The 26,783-nt window shown below is 40.5% G+C and overlaps 1 protein-coding gene across 2 annotated transcripts in view; it reads right to left on the reverse strand.

Annotated features, from left to right (window-relative positions):
• Positions 1-7,354: 7,354 nt before the first annotated feature.
• Positions 7,355-26,783, reverse strand: part of KBTBD12 (kelch repeat and BTB domain containing 12) — a 41,676-nt gene continuing 22,247 nt past the window's right edge. Inside the window, exons 5-7 of one of the 2 annotated variants that reach the window (XR_006165933.1) lie at positions 22,454-22,651; positions 8,452-10,033; positions 7,355-7,690 (exon numbers count right to left, since the gene is read on the reverse strand). Coding sequence is in view for 1 of the 2 variants with exons in the window: in XM_032994884.2 (XP_032850775.2) it covers positions 9,864-10,033; positions 22,454-22,651 (368 nt within the window). In the remaining variant the exon portion in view is untranslated. Of the gene's footprint in view, positions 10,034-22,453; positions 22,652-26,783 lie in introns of both variants that reach the window. The other variant, XM_032994884.2, reaches the window with a different exon arrangement.

Consider the following 26,783-nt stretch of genomic DNA (forward strand, 5'->3'; position numbering starts at 1 on the left):
TCTTAGGACAGCAGCATTAGTACAGCAAATTTCCTGGCAAGATAACTGTTACTTTGTGCATCAGATGACTGCTCCATGCTGCAATGCTGAGCAGGGGTGGATTCTTAATCCATTTTGAAAAGTACTTAACAAGAACCTTTAGGAAGGTTTTATCAGCTATGAATACTGGAAAGAGGGTGAACTTCCTATCCCATGGTTTTGTTCATATGCTATTTGGCATCTTTGTATAAGAGCATGAGAAGCCATCAAGCAGTAAGCTATTAAGGCATGAGTCATGACAAGGCTTTGCAGCAATTATCGATCTTTGTACAGTCTTGGACTATTTGTCCCCTTAAAGCTCTCCAAGGAGCAGGCTTTACAGTGGGCTAGCTTCAGAGCTGAGGTGAATGAATGCTGGTGCATTAAGGCACTGTTTGATGAGTGAATTTTCAAGTGGCAGCGCTGGCACAAGCAGCTGCCATACCATACACCATTAACCGGCACTTGTTCCTGCCTCTATGCCTCTCTTTGTGTTGTGCCAGTATAGGCAATTTTGTAGCTTCATGGCAACCATGGACTACAAAATGATCTGCCTGCAGAAGACTTTTTCAAGTTCTGCAGCTGAACTACAGACTTAGTCTTTTTCATTCTGCTTCAGGAGTTCTGACTGCAATGTAAGTGACTACCTTAGCTTTAGTTGAGACTGATAATTAATGAGAGCAGTGAGCACATAACAGCTTGGGCTTCAGCATGGGCTGTCTAAGCCATACTGAATTCCTAGGGCAGCAGACACCCAGACTATTGAATCTTAATTGCTCATCATTAGATCTGGCTTGGGTACATCTATTCAGTTTACAATCACATCTCATAACTGCAATATGGCTATAGCTTTGCTACCAACATACACCTAAGTGCAGGTGTGTGCCGGCTGACAGAAGAGAGGAGCTGGAATCTATCAGACACCTTTAAAGGCCACTTTTCTTCTTACTCTTTTATCTTCTTACGTTTCCCTGTGCACCTTGCGTTGTTGTAGATTGTTTAAGTAGTTAAGTGAGCAACACAACATTAAAAGGCATTATTACTGAAGGATGCTGCAAGAAATAAGCATATTCAAAACCCTTTAACCTTTGTATCTTCTGAATATAAGCTAAAATTTAAGACTTCAATGAACTCTGGAAAGACCTGTCCTGTAAATAGCACACAGCGTAGTACAATTCTGTGGGACAAGATCCATGTGGAGTCTTTTGCTCTGATCCTTCTTAAAGGCAAAAAGGAAGATTGAGCCAATGCCACCAACTGTCACAGTGTACAATATTTACCATTGCAATTTTAATCTTGGCTACTTAAGGGGACTATGGATTTAGATATGTTATTATTTCTGTATGCATTAAACTAGTCATAGCTATCTCTGACCTTAGCAAGATCAGTCCTTCCACGGGTTTACCTTCTAGGAAATGCAAAGGGGAGATGCATGGCAACCATGGACTATGAAATGATCTGGCAATCAAATGCAATATTTTGGGGGGGAACATGGTTAGGGAGATGCTGTCCTATTCTGGGTGACTGTCATTGTAATCAGGAGTAGAATTCGAAGACTTTATCTCAGAGAGACCTTACAGAGATAGCAGTCTGAGCACCTAGCCTGTCATTCTGGGTGCATGTAGAAAAATATACACAAATCACAGACACTGAAATGTCTGATATGATATTTGGGACCTAGATTAAATATGGGCTTTCTTCCTGAGGGATTTGAACTGACCTTAACTAAAGAACTGCTCCCTTTTTTTTTTTTTTTTTTTTTAAATGAGATACTGCTGCAGTGAATTAACTGAGAGTGCAGGCAGAATGAAGAATAAATGGAACAGACACACCTGAAATGGTTTTTAAGATGAGGCTGATTTAGGAGTTCTTCCCCTTCTCTTCACCACTGTCTAGGTTTGTCTTCCCTTAAATCTTTGTGGTATCCCTCTTATGGGTGTAGACAAAACTAGTGCAAAATTCCCATGCCTTGTATCTTTAATGCTGCTAACAAGAATCACCTGGAAACTAGAAGGTGAGAATTACAGGTTATTTAGACCTTGACCTTGCTATTCCAGGAGGTCCCAGGAGGGAGGCCAGCTGTGATGATGGAGATTTTTTTTAGCCATTTGATTCTCTGCCCATTAGATATGGGATTGCCATATAGTAACATGCTTAGCAGTGGTCAGTAGACAGCCATCTACAGGGAGTCATTTTCAGCAGTCCTCTACCTGCACTATATCTGACCTTATAGCTAAAAAGGTCTAGGTCTCCATTACCAGTCTCTCGCATCTCATCTTTCACTTCATTGCCTTTTCATCCCCACTAGAAGGGTGAAATCCTAACACTGTGAGCCTCTCCCTGAGTGGAGAGATATTTTTAGGTATGAGAAGATGCTCAGGCCTTTGTTTCATCAATGACTTAAAAATAGTTATAACTGACTTATACTAGTGTCTGTGAGAGAAGTGTCTGTCCTATTTTTTATTTTTATTGTGTAACTCTCTCCCAACTGATTTTTTTAAAGGTTGCCAACTAGCTGTTGCATACAGGCTTCCAGTCTAACATATTAAAAGGAAGCAAAGCAATTAGGCACCTTTCTGATCAGTGCTGTTCTACAAAAAATTGCATTTATTTATTTTGTTGTTTTGTTGGGGCTTTTTAACTGGGAGGAAATGCCAGTATATCTCACTATCTACTTAGTAACAAACATTCTCTACCCTGCAAAACTTGTCATGACCTACAAGATATTTGGAATCTTAGGCCTTATGTATTATAAATTACCTGTCAGTAAGTATTATAAATTGTTTGTCAGTTCAACTAAGATTTGGTGGGAAAGGCAACACAATCCCTAGTATCAATTCAGTAACTCAGCAAGTAGATCCCACATTGTTTACATTTTAGTAATATCATTAAAAAAACCCTCTAAAATGTATTCTGCAGGTGATTCCTTGGATGCAACAGTGCTTTTTAGTGGCTAGTTAATTGCTTCACCAGTTCGTTGTGGGAATCCCTGGAGAGTTTAAGGTTTCCTATCAAAGCTGTGGTAGATCATTTAAATTTAGGTCTCAGTCATCCAGTAAATCTACTACACTTCTGTAAAGCACCTTTTATTTTTTGCTTTGTAGCAACTGTGACTAAGTGGCATAATTTATTAAATTAAATCTGCCCTGAGAAAAATACAGTTCACTCATTCTTCTAATTACTACTGTTCAAATTTAGCCTCAATTAGTGACCTCTCTATTTGCTGAGATTAGTTCTGCCTGTGTAGAAGTGTGACTAGCTATGAAGGTACATGCAATAAGCCTTAAATTTCTTCTTCTACTTAACGTATTACACAATTAGATATCTCTTGTTGCTTGACTATGAAGAAGTAAACAAAATACTCTTGTTAGCAGCAAACATCCAGTCTCTCCTTTCCCAGGAAGGCTCAGTTTCTGAATGCTATGGCCAACCATGTTACCAAAAATCAGGGTGATGACAGCAGTGCAATAATGTTATTATTCTACCATTTTATAACACTTTTTGATCTCTGGATCTCAACATAACATTACAAACATCTGTGAGCCACCCTCTCTAAAAACACAGCAAGGCAGACCCACAAAACAAGTAGAGATGTATTATTATAACTATTTTGCATGGGTGAACCTAGGAGCAGAGATGAGATGCTCAAGACTAGTAAACAGAGTAGTTGGAGTAATTGAACTGGAAACAAACCCCAGAGGTTCAAATTTCCAATCTGTGCTCTAGTTACAAGACATCTCCCTGTGATCCTCCTCCTCATACTGGAAAGCCTGGAAAAGCCTATTGAATGGGTATCATAGCTTTTAATGTTAGGATTCAGCAGTTGTTTCAGCCACGTTTGAAAGGAATGAGTCAGGAATTTGTGTATGTGGGAAGTGGTTTCCTCTCACATTACTGTATGTATGGATGAAATACATTTCCTCTACTGTGAAGTTGCTGAATGAGAAAATAAAGTAGTGCAGCTGACTGGCACTTTAGTGGCTGTACTTCGAACCTGATAAGGAAAAGTCAGCAGCCTCGGGAGGCCAGTTTGCATAATGCATTTCATAGAAAACCTGGTGAAGTCACTTGCATTCTTATAAAGAATGACTAGAAAAGGACAAAATGGAGAAAAAATACCAAGATGAAAACCTGATAAATTAGAGACCAGGTTCTTCAGTGAAACCTGGCCTGACTGAAACTGCAGGAGAAAATGTGGCTTTAGGACATGAGCTGTAATGCAATAATGAAGACGCCTCCCTCTGTGCTTCAGACAGTTTTTGTAGCAACCAGTGTTCAGGAATCAGAGATAATGATAATGTCTTGTGCCTGCAATCATTACAGCTATGGCACAGTATGCAAGGCATTTAATGTCAAACTTAGCAGATCACACAGCGAGACAGTGGCAAGACTAAGCAGAATACAGGTCATCTACCTTCCTGCCCTGGTCATAGCCAGAGGACCAGCAACTTTGCAGAGCAGGCAGGTTTTATTTGCAATGAGACTGAACCACAGAATTTGGGTTGGGACTAGAAACCTCCTCAAAGATGAGTGTCCTCAAATCCAGGGAGCTGGTATGGTCTTCCTTCTGTCCTTCAAAACTGATCTGTTGCTCAAGCAATAGGCTTCTGAGAAGTCTGGAGCCTGGTGAACACCCCGAGTGGCTGTTCTCATCTTCTGGGGAACTGAAGGGGAAAAAAAGGTGTTTAAGGGCTGGTCAGACAAGTGGGTTGAGGGAGAAATGGGGTTAGGGCAAGAGAAACAGAACAGACTTGCACAAAGCTTTCAAGAGGACACTGAGCTTCTGAGGGGAGCCCTACAGCCAGCAAAAAATTGGAGAAGGAAGGAGACATAGGTTAAGACTGAAAGATTTCCCCAGTTGTTCCTTAGCTCAGCAAGGAATTTAAGTTTCTTTTTGAATTGAAGCCTGGAACAGTTCCATATATTTAAAGACCAGCACTTTTTTTTGAAGTACTTTGATGAGCTATGCAGAAGACAAGAGTTGCCAGGTATGTGTTAAAAAATGGGTCTTATTGATGTCAGTAAAGAATTTCTAAAAATAATGTTATACATATGTATATAAACCACATAGGAGTATACATCCTGGAACACTTAAATGCATTTTTGTTTGAAGGTAATTTCTTATGGCAAGGCAGGCCAGCCTGTCAGGAGCCACGGCTCTGCACCATGCTGGTTCTCTCTGCTCTTGCAGCACAAACACGTAGCCCCATCATGGCCTTCACCATGGCTGCAGTCATAGGTTATTAGTAAATCATTCCATCAGACACCCAGGCAGGGCAGTAAACACAGAGGAAACATTCACCAAGAAAAGAAGGAAAGTGTTCTTTGAGTATAGCCTGTGTATACTTTAGCTATTTTCCAATATTTCCTTTGCTTTCAACCTCTACATGTCAAATGATAGTAAATTGCAAATGTGCTGGTTCCAGCTGAGCACGACTGGGGGTGAAATAGCTTTTCTTTGAAATTGAAGGTAGAGTCCACTTGAAACACTGTAGGGAGAGTCACAGAAATTTGCAAAAGAGTAACTGAAATTCTGACCTGGTGATTCAAAGCACTGTGATTCATGAAACAAATTTTCAGAGGAGCAACATAATCCACTGGGAGATCAGCCTGTGAAAGACCATCACTGTAGCTAAGATAGCAACCAGTAGCTAAACAGCTTATTAAAAGAATGTCATTGTCTTCCAAATCAGCAGAAAACCAATATAGATCATAATTAATATATTTTAATATTTTAAAAAAATATGTATTCTTTTTGTTGCTTTTCAGGTGATCAAGGATCTCGTTACACATTTCAAGTAGAGCAAAAAATATAAGATGAAGATCCAGAGCCAAACCCTTTTACGTCTGAACACTCCCTAGAAAGAGATGGGGAGGATCATTCTGCCCACCTTGGCTTTGCTGCATGTTGCAACATTCTAGGAGCATCTCTTATCTTTGTTGCCAGTCTCTCAGTTTTGATGCTCCCTCAGCCTCTTACCTGGAGCATATTTGGGAGTGCTGGTAGAGGAACTGACAGCTCTGTGTGCACCAAGGAAATTTCCTGTTGTCAAATACATCTGGAACACAATACAGAAACTGCCCCATAAATTTCAGTATTGTATACATGCAAAATGTATATGTGTGTTTTCCTGGCACAGGCAGGGACTGAGCCACAGACAGTCACAGTGGTGGTATGTGAGGTGGGTAGTCATATGCTTGATGCTTTACATACATGGGCAGTTCCTTGTGACCACATGGATGAAAACAGATGAGAGATCTACAGAGATCCTTATGAAATCAGCTGTACATGGACATTTATTTATCAAAATACAACATTATCTGGGAATAAAAACGGAGAGCTTCAATTATCTTCTTATAGCATTTCATTTTTTGCTTTACTCCCTGTGTGCCACGTGACCAGCTACCTCCAACATTTTTCTTCATATTTGGCAACCAGTGGTGTACTTCAGCATTTTAAGTGAAACTGAAGTGTATGCCTTTGCTTAATAATCCCCCCATTCATTTAAATAGTCGTTAGGTTGCCAGCACTGCTTTGTTTGCATTTTACAATTACGGATGATGGCAAGACAGCCTTGATTAAATGCTCAGCTAACCACTGCTCAGACGAAAAGGGGCTGAAGTAAACTATTATTTCAGTGAAACTCACAAGGTTGGAGAATGCATATTATGTAATATTATTTTTTTTTAGCATCAGGATTTGTAATAGAAGAAATTAAGGTTCTTAAGGACTTTCTCAGCAATGTGAGACTACCCATGGACATATCAGACATGCAGTATTCATATACTCTCAGAAGGGTTTTGGCTGAGACCTATACCTCTCAATAAGCATGCCTTCTGCTTCTTCCTTCCTCAGTTAAGCTTTCATTTCCAAATATTGGTTTAGAAATTGTAGTCAGCCCAAGCCTAAACCACAAACTACATGGGGCCCCCACAAAATTCAGGAGCTAGTGCTCCTATTCTAGATATTAAATCCAGAAGAAAACAATTCCCTGCTTGATATATAGTTCTGGACATTCAGGCTTGGGCAGAAACTGACAGACACAGACACACAAGAGTCCCAGCTAACAGTCAGACCCCATGGGCAGCAGGAAACCCAATGCTTGGTACATGCAAGGGCAGAGCACTTGCCAGCAGTCCACAAAGAACAACCTGTTAACTGCCCACTACAGCTCAAGCTAGCCAAGTGCAAGGCCAGTATATAAAACATACGCAATTACTCTTCTTGGTTATCAAGACAGACCTTCCCAGAGTACATACTTTCCTTCCATCCGGCTCATTAAATAGCAGTTTAAAAAGCAAAACATATGAAGTGGGAAAGAAACAGCCAACTCACTACTGGAATAAATGTTTAATAGAGGAGTCTCGTCTGTGTTCCATATATATGTTCAAATATGACTAATGAAAGCCAGCAAAAGTCTCCCTTCTCCCCTTGAAATAAGTGTGAAATCCAGTAGGTTAACTCAGGCTTTAAACCACAGCAGGATTTGAATTGTCAGGAATAGACCACAGATCAGAGACCGAAGACAAGAAAAACCTTTAAAACATTCTTTCTTAAAACAAAAAAAGGTGAAAGAAGCAAAATCAGTAGATACAGTTGCAGGATTTGGACCTTCACACGGAAACACTTAACTGATGCTCAGGAACATTGCTTCCAGCTGCCTTGAGAGCTCTGTAGAGAAATTAGAATAAGATTACTTTTACTTTGCAGTAACAATGAAAGTTTAAAAAAGAGTTTCCAATATTGAATGGTTAATTGGAAGAACCTTCTAATGATTTTATTTTAAAACATATTAAAGCAGAGTTTGCCTCCTTGATCTTATACCTACAACTGTGTTTAGTGACCAGAGTGGTTACTAGGTTACAGCAGTTACTCTAGGAACCGGTTGCTGATTTGTACCACTGAAGTTCATGCTTGTCACACCTCTGTGTTAGATGGATGATGACCTACATATGAACAATGGAAAGAAAAAAGAATGACTGGATGATACAGAAATGATACAAGAGTATATGTTTAGACTGTGACAGTCATTCTGCTTGGGAAACAGGGATACGAGATTAGCTGTAAGGCTCACAGATTTACTCCTTTTCTACATGTTTTCCTTAGTTTTGCCCCCATGAACTCCCTTACTATCTGAGCAGTCTTGTGTCCTACTGTAGTTATCAGTTAAACTTTAGTGACCTTACTGCTAATTGTTTTTATATGACAGTTTACTTTTCCCACTGGATATTTTAGAGAATAGTTTATGAATCAAAAGAGTCAGAATTGGGAAAGGGCTTTTGGGTCATCCTCTCCATCTCTCTCTGCCATAAGCATTGCAGGCAAAAAACACCCAAGAATCAGCTGACATTTTTACAGCCTAAAACACAATTGAAAAAGAAAATGGAGATGCTCTGAAGTGCAAGTCCTTCAAGTAACTACAGATGAACTACCTGATGGATTCCTTCATTTCTTTGCCGATTATTTCCTTCCGGTTTTGTTGCTGCTTTTGTAGACTCAAAAGCAACTTCTTGCTGACAATAGTTCTTGTACTATCTTGTAGTTTACTCTTAGTGTTTGCCTCTGACATTCGCTCTGCATTGCAGCATACTACCATTTGAAATTCTGGCCCAAGAGCACAACTGAAATTTCCAGTTCTCTTTGCCATACTGCCCAGGCAGTGACAGACAGATACACTATAAGGTAGGCACCAGAGAACTGATGAATAGTTATTGGTAATTCAAATGGGAAGGCAGTACTGGTAACAATTTCCTCTCTGACCTACTGTCTTCAATCCCTATAAAGGCTAGCACTGCCTTAAGAAACACTGTTGGAATTATTTCTCTTCCCTATGATGATATCCAATTCTATTGGTAAAAAATTTACCTTATGCTACTTCATTAAAGCTACTTCTATAAAAACTACTGTTATATAAACATTTATTGTTTACCCCATCTATCCTTTCCTGTAGCTGCACAGCTGATACGCAGATAATACTGGTCTCATTCATTACTTTTTATTTTACATCCCCTTCTCTATTTCTTAAAGGAAGAGCATTTTATAACTGATATTTAAGGTTCTGGTCACACCAGACCTCGTAACAGCTAAGATCTATGTGAAAGTTTAGGATTCTTCTTGTCTTTGGTACAGACTGCCTACTAACCCTGGTGGAAGACTCGCTTATGACTTCTTGCCAAAAGACTAGTTTTCTACTAGCACAGGCTCAGCTCTGTTGGCAAAGACAGGATGTCTTGACTGTCCTGTCTGTGAGCTAGATAATGTTTGCAGTAGCTGGTGTACTTGACTAATGAACCTTGGCTAATGTTTTTTTGTTTAAAACAAACAAAGGCTCTTCTCTGTTTTCCCTCTGCTCCTGCATCAGTCTGGCCCTTTGGTACAGCTGGACTGTTTTTTATCAGAAGACTTAATATATTTCTTAGCCTCCTTGGTAGCTTAGTAGAACCAGGTGGGATGAACAGCAAAGGAGGGATTTCCCTGGCTATAGAGCCTTCCTTCATCTGTCACACTGCTGTGAAATGAGCCCTGGGCTGACGCTGTGCCTGAGGCAAAGGGTCCCAGAAGCCCAGGCCGCACCCAACACCGGAGCTTGCACAGCCAGATGGAAGATGAAGAGCCACACACAAAGGCTGGGCAACCTCGACTTTCAGTCACAGAAGTCCAGAGTACCAGTACTAGCAAATTAAGCATCGTCTGAGAAGCGCAGCTCAAAGGCAATCCTGTCCTAAGCATGTGTTGCCAGCTCCTCTGCATGGGACTCAGCTGTCACCCAGAGCCAATGCAGCATTTGTCTCTCCAAATTCTTCAGTTTCTGCAGAATCTGGAAGCACTGAGCATCACTGAACTTCTATTGGTCCACTAAATCAGGGGGAGGAGGAATAAGATCCCGAGGGTTCAGCCTAGCAACAAGGCAAACATCATAGCTGTCGTGCATGAGGACGTTGATGGCCACCACGTTCCACTGGTTCTCCCACGTATCCAGCTCGAGGATCTCTTTGGTGATAACTTCGTGACGAGCTGAAAAACAGAAGCAACAACAGCAGGCATCAGGAGCCAGGTCAAACAGGATCAAAGAGGTTTGTGCAGTTATTATTATGACCCCTCTGTAAGGTGGCAATGAAAAGGTAATTTCTGTGGTACTAACAGCTACAGTGTTCAAAGAACACGCGAGTTGTCAACTATAGCAAATGAAATAGTGCAGATGGAGATCTGCACAGTGTATTCAGTCCTCACACTCTGGGCTCCAGGTGCAGCTTCAGGGACAAAAGCATGAAGTGCTCCATCTTGGTATAAGTATGCAGGTGGCATTTCATTGTGCAGTCAATTGTCAGATGCTCATCTTTTAGAGACAGAGTATTGCCTACTGTTAATGGGTATGCCTACATGCAGTATGTTGTCTTTTCTTTGCCCCAACTAAAATGCAGCTCCTGGAAACACTCCAATACTATGGCTGTTCTTGGATGCGAAATCTCAGCATCCAGTAATTTGGGGAGAAATACAGAAAGAAACCTCCAGGGCTTTAAATGTACTTTAGCTGTTCTGAAGTGCTGAGGAGTTTGTCATGAAGTCAGGTTAGAAGAATGCCATTAAATCACAACCAATCTCAAGACAAGAAGCTTTTTACTGAAACTAACAAAAAGTAATGGAAGAATCACCATGCAGCAAACATAGTTGTCAACCAGCAGTGCTATATTAAACTTCTTATAAGAACTCAGACCCTTTCTTTTCTAACAAAAGTCCTGAACTCTCCAGCAATTGTTACTCAAAGCCAAGTTCTCTCCTAAAAATAAAAAGTATATTTCATTTCTGCTTACTTTTTCTTTTCATCTTACAGTTGCTTTCTCACAGCAAGTAACTTTAGTCTAAACTTTTCTTACTTTGCACGTGTTTTGCTGTCAGCTTCCTTCTGATGTGTTAGAAGCCAGGTTTCAGAGATTTCCAAGCACAGACACTTCACAGGTACCAGGATAAGAACCACCATAGCAAGAAACATTGAATACTCAACACTGTTATTTTGAGTCTTAAAAGACTGGCAACAGGCTAAACTTTACAGGGTCCAGACTGAGGTTCCCATCTGTTGGTTGCATCTCATTGTTTGGACACTGCTCTTCTGTGGAACCAACAGCAAAGGATTGAAGAAGAGGAAAAGAGTGAAATACAGAAGAGCATCCAGAGTCATATATTGTTTCTTTTGTTGGAAACACAGACTAAGTATTCCTCCAGAGGACAGCAGCTCTGGGGGTTTAGTACCCCCTAAGACAGTGCTGTTGAGGTTTAGGTTCCATGAAAAATTGGCGTTGATGTCATGATGATGTAGTGTCATGGGATTTAAAATACCCCTCTGGCTCCTCTGCAAGTAGCTTCAGAATGCAGGGAGGTCAGATGGAAACAAGACTTCGTCCCCTCCCAGGATTGGTTTCCTTGCTGAGTTGACTTGGGACAGTTCTGTTTACTGCAGGTCCTGCTCATGCACGGGAGTTGTGGATGTCTCAGCTTTATGGAAATTTCTGCACATTTTTGTCATTTTTAACTTAAGGAAAGCACTCACCAACCATTCACCACCTCTGCCCCCTCTCACCTGATAAAGGAGTGCAGCACAGTGTTTCTACCCCAGAGTCCACAGCCCATACTCATTTTCCCCTCAGTTGTGTCACAATTAATTGTGGCATAATTTTTGTTAGTCCAAACCCAGACCTCTGGGACTTTCATAGATCTCTAGGAGTTTGCTTGAGTAAAACTTGGGTAAGATTTCAGGATTTAGCCTCATCTGAATAGTCCTTGTTCCATTCCTTTCTGCTGTTCACAGAAAGTGAAACAATAGTCATGATGATTTGCTTATTGAACCTGGATGTTAAGGGATAATAATAATAATATGTAGGAAAGCTGTACCCATCCAAGAAAGACAGCAAACTGCTAAAAAAAAAAACAACAGTTACAGGTGAAGAGAGAAGGCATCAGTGACAAACTGGAAACAAATAACACATTCCAGTACCAGCAAAGAGCTTATTTCTGTATGACCCTACAAGAGTGAACAGGTTATTTATTCCTAGGAAGCAAATACAGAGACACAAACAGACTTAAGCTCTGACATGGGAGGCTCCTGTATTTATTATTAGATCATCTCCTTTATGCAATAAATTTTTATGCCTGTATTTTCTTTGGCATGGATGATGACAAAAATGAGACAATCAGAGGGAAAAAAAGTTAAGCACTAGAACTGAAACATTCTGTGGGTGATTGCAACACTTCAGGAAAAAAAAATCATAATTAAAACATCAAAGGCAGATTCAGCAACCTTTCCTTCCAAGCCTCGCTGTGTCTTTTCCTGACCCTGGTGACTCACAACCTTTAGTGTCCCTTGTTTCCCTTTTCTATGGGATGTTGTAACTGGTTTTGTTCCACTCCATGGATTCTGCTTTCCAGCACATGTAGTGTTAGTTAACTCTTAACCCTTGGGAGATAAAAAGAGTATGTTGGAATAAGGGAAGTAATCATTTCTCTATTCTTATCTTGTTTAATATAAAAGGAAGCAGCACCCTTTGGATGAGAAAGTTCATGTGAGGAAAAGCACTGCTCAAAATACAATCATACTTCAGAAAAGAAAAATACATCCCCCTTTCCTTTTAAAAGAGAAAAAAGTTAAAATACATCAATTCTTATACTTTTTCTTTTTTTTTTTTTTTTTTTTCCCCTCTTGGTTAGGACAATAGAAAAGGTAATGTTTTTCAAAGAGAATAACACCTTGTATTCCAGGCTGTAATGCTGGGTTTGGGCTTTAATCCCAATGAACAGTTTTAAGCCTGAAGGTGCAAATAATTCCAGATTCTGCCTCGTTGGTTCACCTTATTTAATTGCATTTTTTTTTTTTTTAAAGGCAACATCTTAGCAGCCAATTTTACTTACAGGAGAATAAAGTGACATCTACAAAAAGAAATTGGCTGTATTACATAGATTACCTCCTTAAAAAGCCACCCCACAGAACTCCCTGTCATACATAGCATTATTCTGCATCACTTACCAGACAACCACCTTAGATAATGAAAGGATTTCACTCCTTTCTAAATGCTTTCATTTTTTTCTGCAAAATGAGGCAGTGTTTTTTTGCACATTCTTGTTTAACCATGAGAAGTTTTAAGAAACTTTCATTACATTATATTTTTCTGCATAGAAGTTAAACTCCTTTATATTAGAATTATTCAGGTAGTACAAACCTAACTGTAATGCAAATCCTTTTAAAGCAGTAAAACAGTGTTTATAGCAGCATGATTTATTCTTTTCCAGGAAAGAAAAAGCATAGGGAGCACATTAATTCCATCATAAATTTATCCACATGCGAAACTTGTATGTTAAAAGAAAGTCAGAGCTCTTTTGGTATAGTTAGGCCTTTTTGATGTACAAGTGCAGACTGAACCTACAAACTCATCTTTTCCCAGTGAAAGAGTTTGAGTTATACCTAAAAATGTTTAATTTATAAATGCTAAAATCATACTTCATATATGCAAAAATAGTAGTCTGAAAGCACGAGTCTAATCTTTAAATTCTATTTTATATTCTGGTCTGTAAATACTTTCCCACAATTTTTCATGTGAAATTTCTCTTTGAATGTGCAGAAAAAACAACAAAAATAAAAATTTTCAGTAAGTGGTTGCCTGCACTCCATATACACAATCATGTTTTCTCTTTAAAAGGTTTATTTTCAAGTATTATTCACTCCTCAAATATGGCCAGACTTCATTTTATGCTGTAAGTTTTCTCATGTCATTTGAATCAGGACTGACCGTAAATCAGGATGAGCCATTCTTGGAAAGACCCCCAGTATGACTCCAGGCAACATAAATATTTGATCTGCTTTTTCTTCTTTTTTTTTTTTTTTTTTTTTTTTTTTTTTAACTGCATTCCATCTCTGATTTGGAGGTTGGGGGAGGAACAACTTTCTGTGTGAATATAGTATTTATTACCACTTTTTGTCTTTTATGACCTTGCTTTCTCTTTCCTATTTGGAACTGAACATTCAGATACAATTATTAGGTTTGGGGTTGAGAGGGTTAAAGGGAGGCAAATGAAGAAGAATTAAGCAACATACTTAACAGGTGGAAAATCTATAGGTCATCCAGGACTATTAACCATGCAGCTATTAGTTTTGTAAGCCAGTACAAATAAATTCACTCTACTATAGCCTGTTTAGTGCCCAGAGCACTGAACTCAAAAAAAATCATGCTGAATTTTAGTTCACTGGAGTTAAATCTACAGCAAGTTTGCTGAAATGTGGTCAATATTTCATTATTTCTTATAGAAGCCCATTGACATCAGCTGGCGTATTTACCTCCATCATATGGATGAGGAAACAGAGTTATGGAGAACGTGAGAGCATGTGCTAAGTCATGAGCCGTGATGCCTCTGCATCGGTGCAGGGCAGAAATATCCAAAGTGGTTTTGGACAAGCTCACCTGCCTGCTAGCTGTGGCACAGCTACACCGACGTACCGTTATGTGGCAGCGGTACCTAAGCAGATTTATCCCAAGCAGGGCTAGGTACCTTGTCACAGAACCCCACTGTGTAGTGGGGGGTTGTCCCAGTGTCACTTCTGTCCTTGCCCATGAGCTCTGTGCCCTGGGACATCCTCTCCCAGGCTGCTTGCCTGAGCTCCTGCTGGTGGCGGTTCTCAGGTTGTCACAGCACCTTTTCCTTTCCAGTTTGCAGTTTCCTAATATCCTCTACCTTCTTTTGCCATAAATCAGTTTATAAAAAAAGGACACCAAACCTGTAGTGGTTAAACTGTTAACTGTCTGCTCTGCTCTTCCCATGGAAAAAAGCACTTGAACATCATGAGGAGCTTGACAGTTCCCCAGCAGTCCCCAAAACATTTACACAGTTGTTTCTTTGGATTCCCAGTTCTTGTCACCAAACGGCCACCCCAGAGCTACCTTGAAGCAGTTCAGCCTGCACTGCTGGTTTGTACCTGGTTTTGCATGCCATTATCTGTAGCAGACCAAAGAATGATTTTAAACATATGGGACTAGCCTCTGCTGCTTATCTTCCTTGCTGCTAATAGCTGCTTTCATAATTACATGATGTGGAGTTAGGTGACTTGGGAATTCATGTTTGTGTTGCAATGGGATAAAAGTGCATTTAGATCATTACCACCAGATGTCCTGGCTCCTCATTTGCAGTAGGAAAAAGAATAAGTTCACCAAGTCTGTGGCCTTCAATCCCATTTGTGTATGTGAGCTGCCCCCTAACTCCACCAGCCTTGCTAGCGTAACACAGCAAACACCCCTTGTGGGGTCAAGTACATCCATCACCTCTGCCTGTGGGCAGAAGCAGGCAGAGAATACACAGGAGAGGGAACTTGGCTTGGCTGTTTAACATGCTGGCCAGCCTTCGTGATGTTAAGTATCAAGGCAGTGTATCCCACCAGACACAGCGAAAGCTGGGAGGCAGGTTGGGGCTTGAATTTACGACTGTGGCAGCTTACTGTTTTCAGAGCACCTGCGTGGAGTAAGGTAAGATATTCACTCTCATAGACAGGACCTCTATCCTCTTGCTCTGCTGTGTAATTCTTCAGGACCATAGTTTCATGAACCACCTATTCACTCACAAATCAATATATATTAAATATATATAAGGAATGGGATGGTCTACATGAAGGAATTTCTAATTCAGTTACTTCAACTGTTTTTTGGGGTTCCAGCTACTTCATTCTTTTATAACCTTTCCAGATTTTGCCTGTTGTTCACAGGCAAGGCCACTTTCAGACATAATCTTGCAAGCGCTGGTCCTGCTTGCACTGCAGTTGATAGCAGGATCACAGATTACAGTGGTAGCAGGATCAGCACTCCTGAAGTCAATGCACCATTCACATGGGTAAAAACTGCAAGATCAGAACAAGAATTATTGGTCTCAGACCATCCTGAGATACTGTTTCTAAATGCCTTTCAATGGGTTAATACATTATTAATAGAGAATATAAAGCATGTTTAGACTGTATGCATGACAGGCAGTTATAAACACAATAGAAGATGTCATACATGGCTACGAGCCATGTTTCTAAACAACCTATTGACCTCTTCAGCAATTAATTAAAACGCATTAAAATATCTATTAATCATTCATTAACCCTTTGTAAACTATACATAAGCCTTAGTAAGAAGCAGAACTGAATTACTAATACCATGCTGTCAGATACTGAATCAAATTTAGGTCTGAAACGAGCAGGTGCTGCTCCCCAGCAATTCCCCTGACCTGTATTGGCCTTATTTACGGTAGCGAGTTTCTCGCTAACGAGCAGGGGGTAAATGGGCAGCCCTCCCCGGGAAGGCAGCAAGCTGAAGAAGTCTCTCCCCCACGCCGGTTCCTGGCAGCAGCCTGGCAGCTCACACCGGTGCTGGGGGAGAATTAGGCAAAAGGTCAAGTAGCATTTTTCGGGGTGGACTCTGCACAGAGGCTGGAGAGATGTGGCAGCGCCTGAGGCATGGCGGGCAGCCACGAGCTGATTTCTATCCTGAGTGAAACGCAGGGACCCCGAAACCCTTCCATTGGTGGGAATATTTATTCAAATGGTAACAACTGTGGGCAGGAGAACTTTAATTATTCATCCCTGCCCAGTAAATTCTAACAGAGGGAAGCAAACAGTGCTGCAGATAGTCAGCCCAGGGCTTGCCCCTCTGCTTTATTTAGCTGGGAACATGGGAAGGTGCTGGAGAAACAGGTTTTGTTCCAATCCCTCAACCCCCAAACTTCACAAGTGCAGTATTTACTGTGCCAGACTCCTTAATACGTCTAAATTTAATTTGATTCCAGTAATGTTCCATAACGACTATAATAAAAAACAAGCACTAGAATGATTCTCCATCTAAATCACATAATGGAGCAGACTAGGGGGAACAGCCTTTATGGGAGATTAGTCAAAATAAATAACTATTAAAGTAGTCCACTGTCAGGAGAGGATGGCATGGAGATACAAACTCATTAGCTCAGCTGGAATACAGTAATTACTACACAATTCTGCACTGCCACAAACAGCACCTCTTCTATTGCAATATATGGATTGCAATTTATGTAAATGAGGAAGAAGAGGCCAGAAAATTAATCTAGTGTAAGCATATATCTTTTTTTTTTTTTTTGTAGAATCAGACTTATACAGCTAGTAGGACTTTGTGTCACTATCACCTGTCTTGGCTAACAGTTGCAAACACGAAATTGAGATTCTTGCATGCCAAGTTCATAGATATTTCTTCTCTTTCCTCTTCCTCTGACTGTAACACCACTTAAGTGAAAAATTAATTTGTACTTGATATCAGTAAGTAAATAACAAAACTGGGTTGAGCAGCTCTGGTCCCACACATGATGCTAAACACAGTACAGAATTTTTCAACATGCATAGTAGAGAAGTAGTACATTTACCTTCTCTGCTACAAACTGCATTGGAGGGAGATGGCAAAACTTCCAGTTCAGAGAAAGACAGTTCCATATCAGGTGCCATTAGCTGATGAAATCATAAGACCTTTTCAGTGATATGTCCTGCTAATAGCAGACCCATTAAACATTTTGTTATTTGCATTGAGGTGGTTGTCCCTTTACTTTGCACATCAGCTGATGTCACATGGGTGTACAGTAAAGATGGCATTCTAATCAAAATACAGAATCATAGAATTGTTTAGATTGGAAAAGAACTTTAAGGCTGAGTCCAACCATTAACATAGCACTGCCAAGTCCACCACTAAACCACATCCTTAAGAGCCACATCTACAGATCTTTTAAACACCTCCAGGGATGGTGACTCAACCATTTCTTTGGGAAGCCTGTTTCAATGCTTGACAACCCTTTTGGTGAAGAAATTTTTCCTAATATCCGAACTAAATCTCCCCTGGTGCAATTTGGGGTCATTTCCTCTTGTTCTATCGCTTGTTACTTGGGAGAAGAGACCAGCCCCCACCTTGCTACAACCTACTCTCAGGCAGTTGTAGAGAGCGATAAGGTATCCCCTGAGCCTCCTTTTCTCTAGGATACAACCCCAGTTCCCTCAGACGCTCTTCATAAGGCTTGTGCTCGAGACCCTGCACCAGCTTCATTGCCCTTCTCTGGACATGCTCCATCACCTCAATGTCTTTCTTGTAGTGAGGGGCCCAAAACTGAACCCAGTATTTGAGGTGCAGCCTCACCAAGTACAGGGGGACAATCACTGCCCTAGTCTTGCTGGCCACACTATTTCTGATACAAGCCAGGATGCATCCAGTTAAAAAAATCAACTCTGGATTTGAATTTATTAATTCAAATCTGTCATACAGGCAGTTGGACCAATGTCTATAATCTGAAACTAAAGCTACAACCCCCCAAGCCCCCTGAAACAGGCTACGAGATCTGTATTTGTGCAGCAACAATGCAAAGTCAACAAACATGTGCCTCCATGAGCTGACAGTGACAGCAGATGACACAGTCCTGGCAAACAGGCACACCCCCCTGCCTTCATTATTTTCACCAGAAAAAATATTATAATACTGAGAAGCAATCAAAAAGAAAGGGAACCCAATCTGGCAGGCATTTTATGAGTGCGTAATGCTGCATACCTGAAGAGCTGCTTACCACCTCCTTTGGTGAGGCATGCTAATGAGGCTGCTTCTGCCGTGCATGGGCTAATGCTAATAGCTGTCAGCCTGCGCAGGCGGCAGGGTTTGGTTCTATGTAAAGGCAGAGGAAATAAAGCATATTTTAACAACTGTTAGAAAGCTGGCTGGCTACTGCACACTGAGTATTCATACTATGGCTAATGTTTTCACTCTGTGCAGAACTATAAACTGATGAACAAACTCAACCATTTTAAACATTTCTGAATATCTTGATGAATGCTGTAACACTGCTGACAAATGACAGGCAACATTCATGACACTAGGCTACATGAGCTGGAGCTGAATGTCAGAGACAAGCAGACTAATGGTTCTTATTTGACATAGTAGTTTTAGTAGAAAGTGAGCTAATTCATATGAACTACTGGCTAACAGATGAAGTTTTGCAAGGGTTGCTAAGGAGGAAACAAATTTAAAACAAGCAGAAGTGATTTTTTTGGTTACTTATCATGATTGTAAGAACACGCAACATTTGTCAGCTAGTGATACAACACAGAGGTCTCAGAGTGGTTTGTACCATTTAACCATAGACACCAAGCTCCTGATGTGTTTGCCTGAGGTAAACCAGGTTAGAATCCCTCATATCCTGATTGAAACACAAAGCGTTAAGAGGCAAAATAGGTCCTCAGGGTTCTGAATTGCTTTCTGGTCTTTCAGAGCAGATGTGAAGTACCACGGACCTGAATCTCCCTCTGGAAGCATCTGTGCTTCTCCATATGCTGCAGGGAGTCTGGGGGCACTAAGGACTTAGTGTAAGCACTCCAGATAAGCATCTAAACTTCATCAGAATTAATCCCCTTTCATGGCAAGGCTTTGAGAAAGCTTCTAACTTGTGGAAGGCTCAGCAGGGGAAGTCTACAAGCTGTGTTTACCAACACAGCTCAACACTGAACAGCAATTCTTGCAGTTCAGAGGATCTTTCTCTTGAAAATCATGGACACATTTTGGAGTCCACTCAACCTTTAGAGAGGCTGTGCTCTGCATTGCTACTCTCAGCTGGCCAAGCTGACTTCCCTCTGGAGTCTCTAAGTAGCTGCAGTTTCTCTTCCTCTGCTCCTGAGGATGCAGTTAGGGCCCCTCTTCAAGCAGACAAAGATTTGTGGGAGGCAAATATATATGGGATGGGAAACCTGCCATCACAAAACTTCAAATGTCACATGGGACTCAGAAGAGATGGTAACTGAGCAGTATTCATCTTTTCATCCAAATTTAAGGCCCTTTGAGCAGTTGACAGCTGCTTTTCAGCTTTGTGCACAATATCTCTGGTCTCTAATTATCCATTTAGGTCAATACTTGTGTGGAAAGCCATACAGAGCTCCAACACATACAAGTAAAATTAAGATGCAACAATGTCCCTAGTAGGTCAACTTTCATGCTGCTGGATCAAGAGTAGTTTTAAGCAAATTCAAAGGCAAGTTGAGGCTGGGGAGATGCAGACAGATCAATATTATAAAGGGGGTTGGTTGCAGCCCCTTATATACATTGGCTAAGACTTTCCATTGCAGCAGTGATTTTAGCTTATTTTCTTTTTCCATTTTTTTTTTTTTTGAGAAGTGCTCATTCTTGAATGTTCACAGCAGCCCTTTAGCGTTCAGCAGGCGGAAAACCCAGAGACTACAGCTGTGCTTCCAGCTTGTTCCAAAAACTCCACTTGGTTGAAACTAAATTACAATATTTTGTAAAATTGGAATATCCTCTCTTGGTTGCATCCCTCACAAAAGCCAAAGTGACATGCCAAGAAACCCAAAAGACTAAAATCAAACAAGCACATTCTAAAATAACCGTATCTGCTACTAAAGCAGCAGCAGCACGTGCTGTTCCATTAATATCTCGAAGCCACTGAGCAGCTGTAATTGTGAAAGAGCAGAGTCAAGCCACCCTGTCCAAGTTCCTATATAACAACAATAACTCTTTCACTCCACCCTTCACCCCCCAAAAGTGGATCAGACAAGAGCTCTTTCCCATGTGCAGAGAAGACAGGGCAAGGGAGAAAGGCCAGCTAGATAACCTTCAAGTTCAGCATATGGTCTCCACCCATCTTTTTCTTGATGATGGTAGCTAGAAATTGTTATTGTTATAAAGATTTAGAAAGTCTTTTTCCTTTAATAACTTGTAAGTCACATTAAGAAGCCTGTCTTTAAGGCACAGCTTCCTCTCAACTCCTCAAACACGTGGATACATCTGATTTTCATTTGACAGTGAGAATCCTATTTTGGCTCCCTTGTTAATAGACATCATAACAATGTCTAACAACACAATCACATACTATTTCTTCACTGGTATACAAAATGCACATGTAGGGGGGTCAGAATTCAGGTTACACAGGTAACTGCAAAACTGGCATTTTCTAACATTGACTTCTTGTTTTCCAATCTAAATAACACTTTTAGTGCAGGGGTGTTCTATACATAATTATATAGTTTGCAATAGTACATTCAGGAAGCTGGCATTTTAGAAACATATAAAAGATGGCCATCTTTAAATCCACAGGGGGACTTTCAACCCCTCCCAGAACTACCACTCTTTATACATGACTCAGTGACAGAACATGGTGTTATTGTACAGAGAGTGTTTTTATGGCTCCGAAGCTACCTTATTCAGAAAGTCTTATACTAATCTGTTAGTCATCTTGAATGAAAGTGCTTCATTTGACAGTGCAAATGATCAGCCTTTTGAGATTTGTACCCACTAACTTTAGGCTTTTTCATAATACTGCTGAGAAAAAGGCAAATAAGATGGCACAATGTTTGCTATGGAAACACAGTGATGTACCATAACCATATCTGCTCTGCAGTCACAGAACTTCCATCAGAGATGACACGAGAACATGCCTTTTAGAGAGTTGCCATACAATCGTTTTCAGGAAGCAGATTCCTCAAACATTAGCAAATAAAGGGAAGGGAAAGGTGAGTTGTCAACTAGCTGGTGAAAATCATAATTCTAAAATAAGAGCAGCATTAAGTTTAGAGTTTGTTATACAAGTAAAAGATGATGCAACTGGAGTCAGTGCAATGTGAAGGACATGTCACCCGGTGATACCATGTGGCCGTTCCTGGGCAACAGTGAGCCTGACGTGACATTTATTAGCAGTGGATAATGCATCTGTGTTACTGCTTTCTCCTAGAAAGGAAATGGGAGTAGCAGTTGTATGTAGCAGAAGAGTTTAAGTGTTGGTGTTTTTAGACTCTGCATTTATAATGAAAAACATAATGGTTAGCAGTACTGAAGATTTAGATAGAGCTAAGCACAGTTGGAAGGAAGAAGACTTAAAAGAGGAAAGGTGGCCATTGGGCTAGGATTATTTAAAATCACCAAATCTGGAATTTTAGACTCTTTGTATCTCAGTTCCCTACACAGAGTACTCATTAAATACACACACTTTTTCAACACTGATTATGAAAAGCATGTAAGTAAATAGGCAGAGCCAGATAGCTTGGCTAAGGACAGATGGATAGTGCCTTAATCTTCCACAAATATGCCCAAGTTCTTTAATGTCCATAACACACTAAGCTCCTGATCTCAGTAGCTCTGGTTGTAAATCTAGAAGAATTCTGCTGGGATTGTAGATTTGGAGAGGTTTAGCACAGATTGGACACATTCCGAATTTTTCATGTTTTGTTAAGGCAAAAAGCAAAGGGCAAACAGAACACAATTCATGTTGACATTAGGAGTTGGCAGTCCAAAGGGCTGAATCAGCTCTGTGGTTCCAGGTCCTGCCAGTGCCACCTGATAGGGTTGGTCGGTCATCACGTCAGTCTGTGTACAGCAAAGCTGATTTCAACTATGTAGGGAATGTCAGTGTCAATTTTAGTACCTGTTCCATGAAATCCTCCGCAGAGGTACAGCTTCCCTTCCACAGAGCCTGCGCTGGTAGAGTTGGTTCGTAAGGAGAGGAGGGGAGAAGGCATAGGAGGACCATCCCTCCAAAAGTCTCCATCAGGGTTATAAATCTCCACTGCATCAAGACATTTCCGTGTCTGTCCTCTGTCTTGACCAAGGCACCCAATTCCTCCTGCAAAAAATACGTAGGTCAGATGTAGCAGTCCAAGCTTTTGCTGAAGAATACATTGCTGGCTGCGTAATTTTTTGTTTACATGTTCTCATCTCCCTCCCTTTCTTTTCCCTTTTGCAGTTTCAGAAATCTGTTAGAAAGTAAACTCAAAGCAGAAGCTACTGCACGTCATCTACAGACATCAAAGCAAGATCCTTTCTGAAGTCTTGTAGCAAAGGAAGGACGAGCAGCATGTCTTCAAAATGCAAAGGTATTTTGTCTTGTTTTCTGTCTGTATAGTAGAAATTGTCATAATTACTTGTTCTGTGTGCTGGACAAAATGTTTTATCATTAAGTTGCAATGGATCTAAATCTGTTCTCCAATTACTGTTAGTGGATTTGACCCTCACATGTGTTAACCAGCAATCATTTGGATTTGTTGGTTAGTTGTCTTCAATAAAAGAAAAAGATTACACCCGTTTAAGGGAAATCAACTTCCAGAAACAAAACCATTCAGTATGCAGGAGTGCCAGCCGAGTTATCTGTGCCAAGCCCTACTGTTGAAGGGTTAATGAGGACACTTGAAGTTGGTGTGCAGGGTTGAAACAGATCCCAGTTTTCATTTGCTGGGACACACTGCAACAGGCTGCAGACATACTTGAAATCTCAGTGTGCACTGGAAACACTGTACACTGAACTCACAGTGTAAACACTACCTTTCCAAATCCTTTCCAGTGATAAAATCCAGATTTTCAGTTCACAGCCTTTGGTTCTAGAGAATTAATACACTGATGTACCCTCACAGGTTTTCCATCTGTGCCAATGGACACAATACCCTGTAATGAGCACTGATGGCTGAAGCAGTTCTTTTGTGTATATGTGTGTCTGTGACCGCTTTTAAATATAAAATGACTGCAATATGCAATCAACTTCCAAGTGAGGGATAGCTTTCCAGATATACATGTAGGACAGCTCAATTGTACAAATCCAAAATGCATTGTATGGCATGTAATTATACCCTTGCATATGCAAAGGGAAAGAACTGCAGGTATAACCTGTGCAAGGTTGGTGCAGCTGCTTTTAAAATATATTGCCCCTAGTGATGTTAAGCTGGTCTATCAGAAAAATGAGCCCCTACAGCTCGAACTTTTACTTGCATATGGGTTTCCATCTACCTCAATGTGGACTGCGTTATTTTTTCAACCTTTTGTACATTCCCCAAAGGTATTTGCAAAAGGCAACTACATGTAAATGGGGGCCACAATGCTCCAAATTTGCTACCACTGTATTCCTGATCTATATTTTAGAGTCAGGTAAAGATAAGATTTGTTATACCTGCATCAGAGCAGCAAAATTAGAACTAAATTCAGTGTCTGTTATCATCAGCAGGAAGTTTTTCTTCAGCTGAACTTAGCAGCATTTGATTTGGTTCAATATTTGAATTTGAAAACCTTCACTGAGTTTTGTTTTGAGCTCCTTTTCCATGCACAACAAATCTTTACTTACTCTAATACCTACCAGCAAGGTCCTAGCAGCTTGTATTAGGTTCCCCTCAGTGTGTGCTTAAATAAGGCTAGCATCCAAATGCTTTCATTACTAGCTTAACACCCCCAGCTAAGCAGCGTTTGCTCTGGTGGGCTCCTCCTCTGAGACTTGATTCACCTAAGAAAGCTGAGGTAGGGAATAATTTTGGTCATGGAAAAAGGAAGTTGTATGCATCACCATGCAGAGCCTTTCTCACGATGGAATCTTACTGAGCTATTCCTTAGGACTATTTAGAAACAATAATAAATTCCAGAATTCAAACATTTACTTATTGTATTGTTCTTTATGCCAGGAGCATTATCCTATTCTATGCAGTGTTCTCCAGTACTCTTTAATGGCTTATAAGAGAGGTGCCACTCTAAGGACAGGACACTATTCCCCTAAATTTATCACCAGAAGTTTTAAGGGCTAATCAAAAATTTTAACTGATAAGGGTATTTAATTGATTGCTTTTCATGTAGTCTTTCTGATTCTATAGCGTCCTACAGTAGAATCACAGAGTACAGTGTGCAAGACCATTTGCTACTGGGGTATGTGCAGTCTACAGAGTGCAGTATAATGTAGAAAGAGATACTCAAGGCAGTTTTAACCAGGAATCAATAATATTAAAGTTCTCCACAGACTAATTTGATCTGTTCAAAAGACAGCTTTGTGGCACCAAAGACAGACTGCTGCTGGCTATCAAGCTAGCCTTTTTTAAAATTAGCCCAGGTGTTACTGTACACTACTGAAGAATATACACTCACCCATAAGAAAAGTCTTCATATGGAGAATGAAAGAGCATCTTGTTCAATCAGAGGAATGAATGATACCAGTTAGGGAATGCATGCAGCGTGTCAGAGTCAAACAATATCTTTGCTGTTTGACTCAATATTTCAAGGTGGGACAGTGAACAAAATGCCCCAGAACTCTTCTAGAAGCATAATCGCTGTTTATTTCTTAGTGCATTTTTATTGTCATTTTCTAAATTGAGTAACTGTGGGGCATGATAACTTCAGAAAGAACAGAAATAATCAGGTACAGAACTGATACAGCACAGTGAGTGACTTTTTGCAAACAATCACAACCATTACCAGTTAATGAAGACATTCAGCTACCAATCCAGGGGATTGGCCACCAAACAATTTTCTTGCATAGTTTTTAGAAAAGCAATTTTTCATGACTTATTGGAGCATCTTTTTGAATGTTTAAGAACTACCATATACTTTCAAGCATTTATGAAACCTTCATTGGATAGTTTAAACAACTTAAATTTAACCTCCTTTAATCCTGTCATTATCAGAGACAGTCATGAAGGTACAAAATATCTCCATTTTATTTACACCCTCCACAGCCATTTCATATAAATCCAATTTCATGTTCAATTTACAATATGGGCAAAGCTAAGTTCTCAGCAAACAGAAAGTAAGAAGGCAAAATCAGAGGGGAGTAAAGTTTAATTTTCAAGCTTAGAAAAATAGTATTCTGAAAAACAAGAAATCAAGAATTTCAATCTCCTCTTCTAAAGCAATGCTAACACTGAAATATTGCTAACAAAGGAATCTGAGGATATTAGAATCTACCAGCATTGCTTTGCCATGTTCCCAGATGCGGTAGTTGAGAAATACGCCTGTGAGATAATACCTTTTTTCCTCTATGGAAATTGATGTTTCAGGCCTCTTCCCAAAGAACTGAATACGCAAATCAGCCCCAAAAAAATAATTCTCAAATTTAAATCAATTCACATCTGCAACTGAGTGGAGGCATCTCATGTTAACCAGGCTATTCATCATCTACAATGTATATACCATGCAAGACTTCAAATTGGCAGAAAAAAAGAAACTTGCTGTAACAGACAATTCACGTTTCTTTGTGCTTCATCACTCATGACCCCAGATCATCCTGTCCCACTGCCTTCTTCGTTCAGATTTATGAAACCATTAGGAGTGCGAGTGGAGACATACAGAATTACAGTTAAGACCATGAAGATTGTTTTTATTTCATGTTCTCTCGGTAGAGCAGCTGAACAACCGAGTTCATGATCTGCTCCTACAGGATCCTCTACATAAAATGGGGGTAACCTCCAAGAGGCTAAGGCAGAGTGCAGTAAAGAGGGCAAAGGGGTTTAGGTCATCTGGGGGAGACTCTTGTGCCAAGTGACGCGCCAACAGCACATGGATCTGTACTTGCAATTGTACCTTAAGCCACCCAGAACTATAGATTGGGTCCTTAAAACACATATGCTGGGGTCACAGCTTCCTGGGGGAGTCCCAACAGGTGTGAAAGGGGCAGCAATTGCTATTTCTGTGCCCACTGTCTGGAATGGGTGCTGGGGAGAGTCCTTCATTAAGCGACACTCACCTATCTCATCGTGAACAGAGCGGGTGAATTCAACATCAACTGGCTCAGTCCTCTGCATAAAGCCCCGTTATCTGTCCTTTGTGCAGGCAGAGTTGGGTTTCTCACTGGGAGCTTTGAACATTTCTGTCATTTTCACATTCATCACACAAGAGGATTTAATGCCAGAACGCAGTCTTCCCCCCACCCCTTACAAATACACCCTTTCAACACTTTAGGCTTTTTACATTATGCGCTTTCCCTAGGAGATATTTCAGATGCCACTGAAGTG

Source organism: Tyto alba, unplaced genomic scaffold (genome assembly GCF_018691265.1).
Source record: "Tyto alba isolate M040663 unplaced genomic scaffold, T.alba_DEE_v4.0 Super-Scaffold_3, whole genome shotgun sequence".
In the NCBI taxonomy this organism is placed as follows: Eukaryota; Metazoa; Chordata; class Aves; order Strigiformes; family Tytonidae; genus Tyto; species Tyto alba.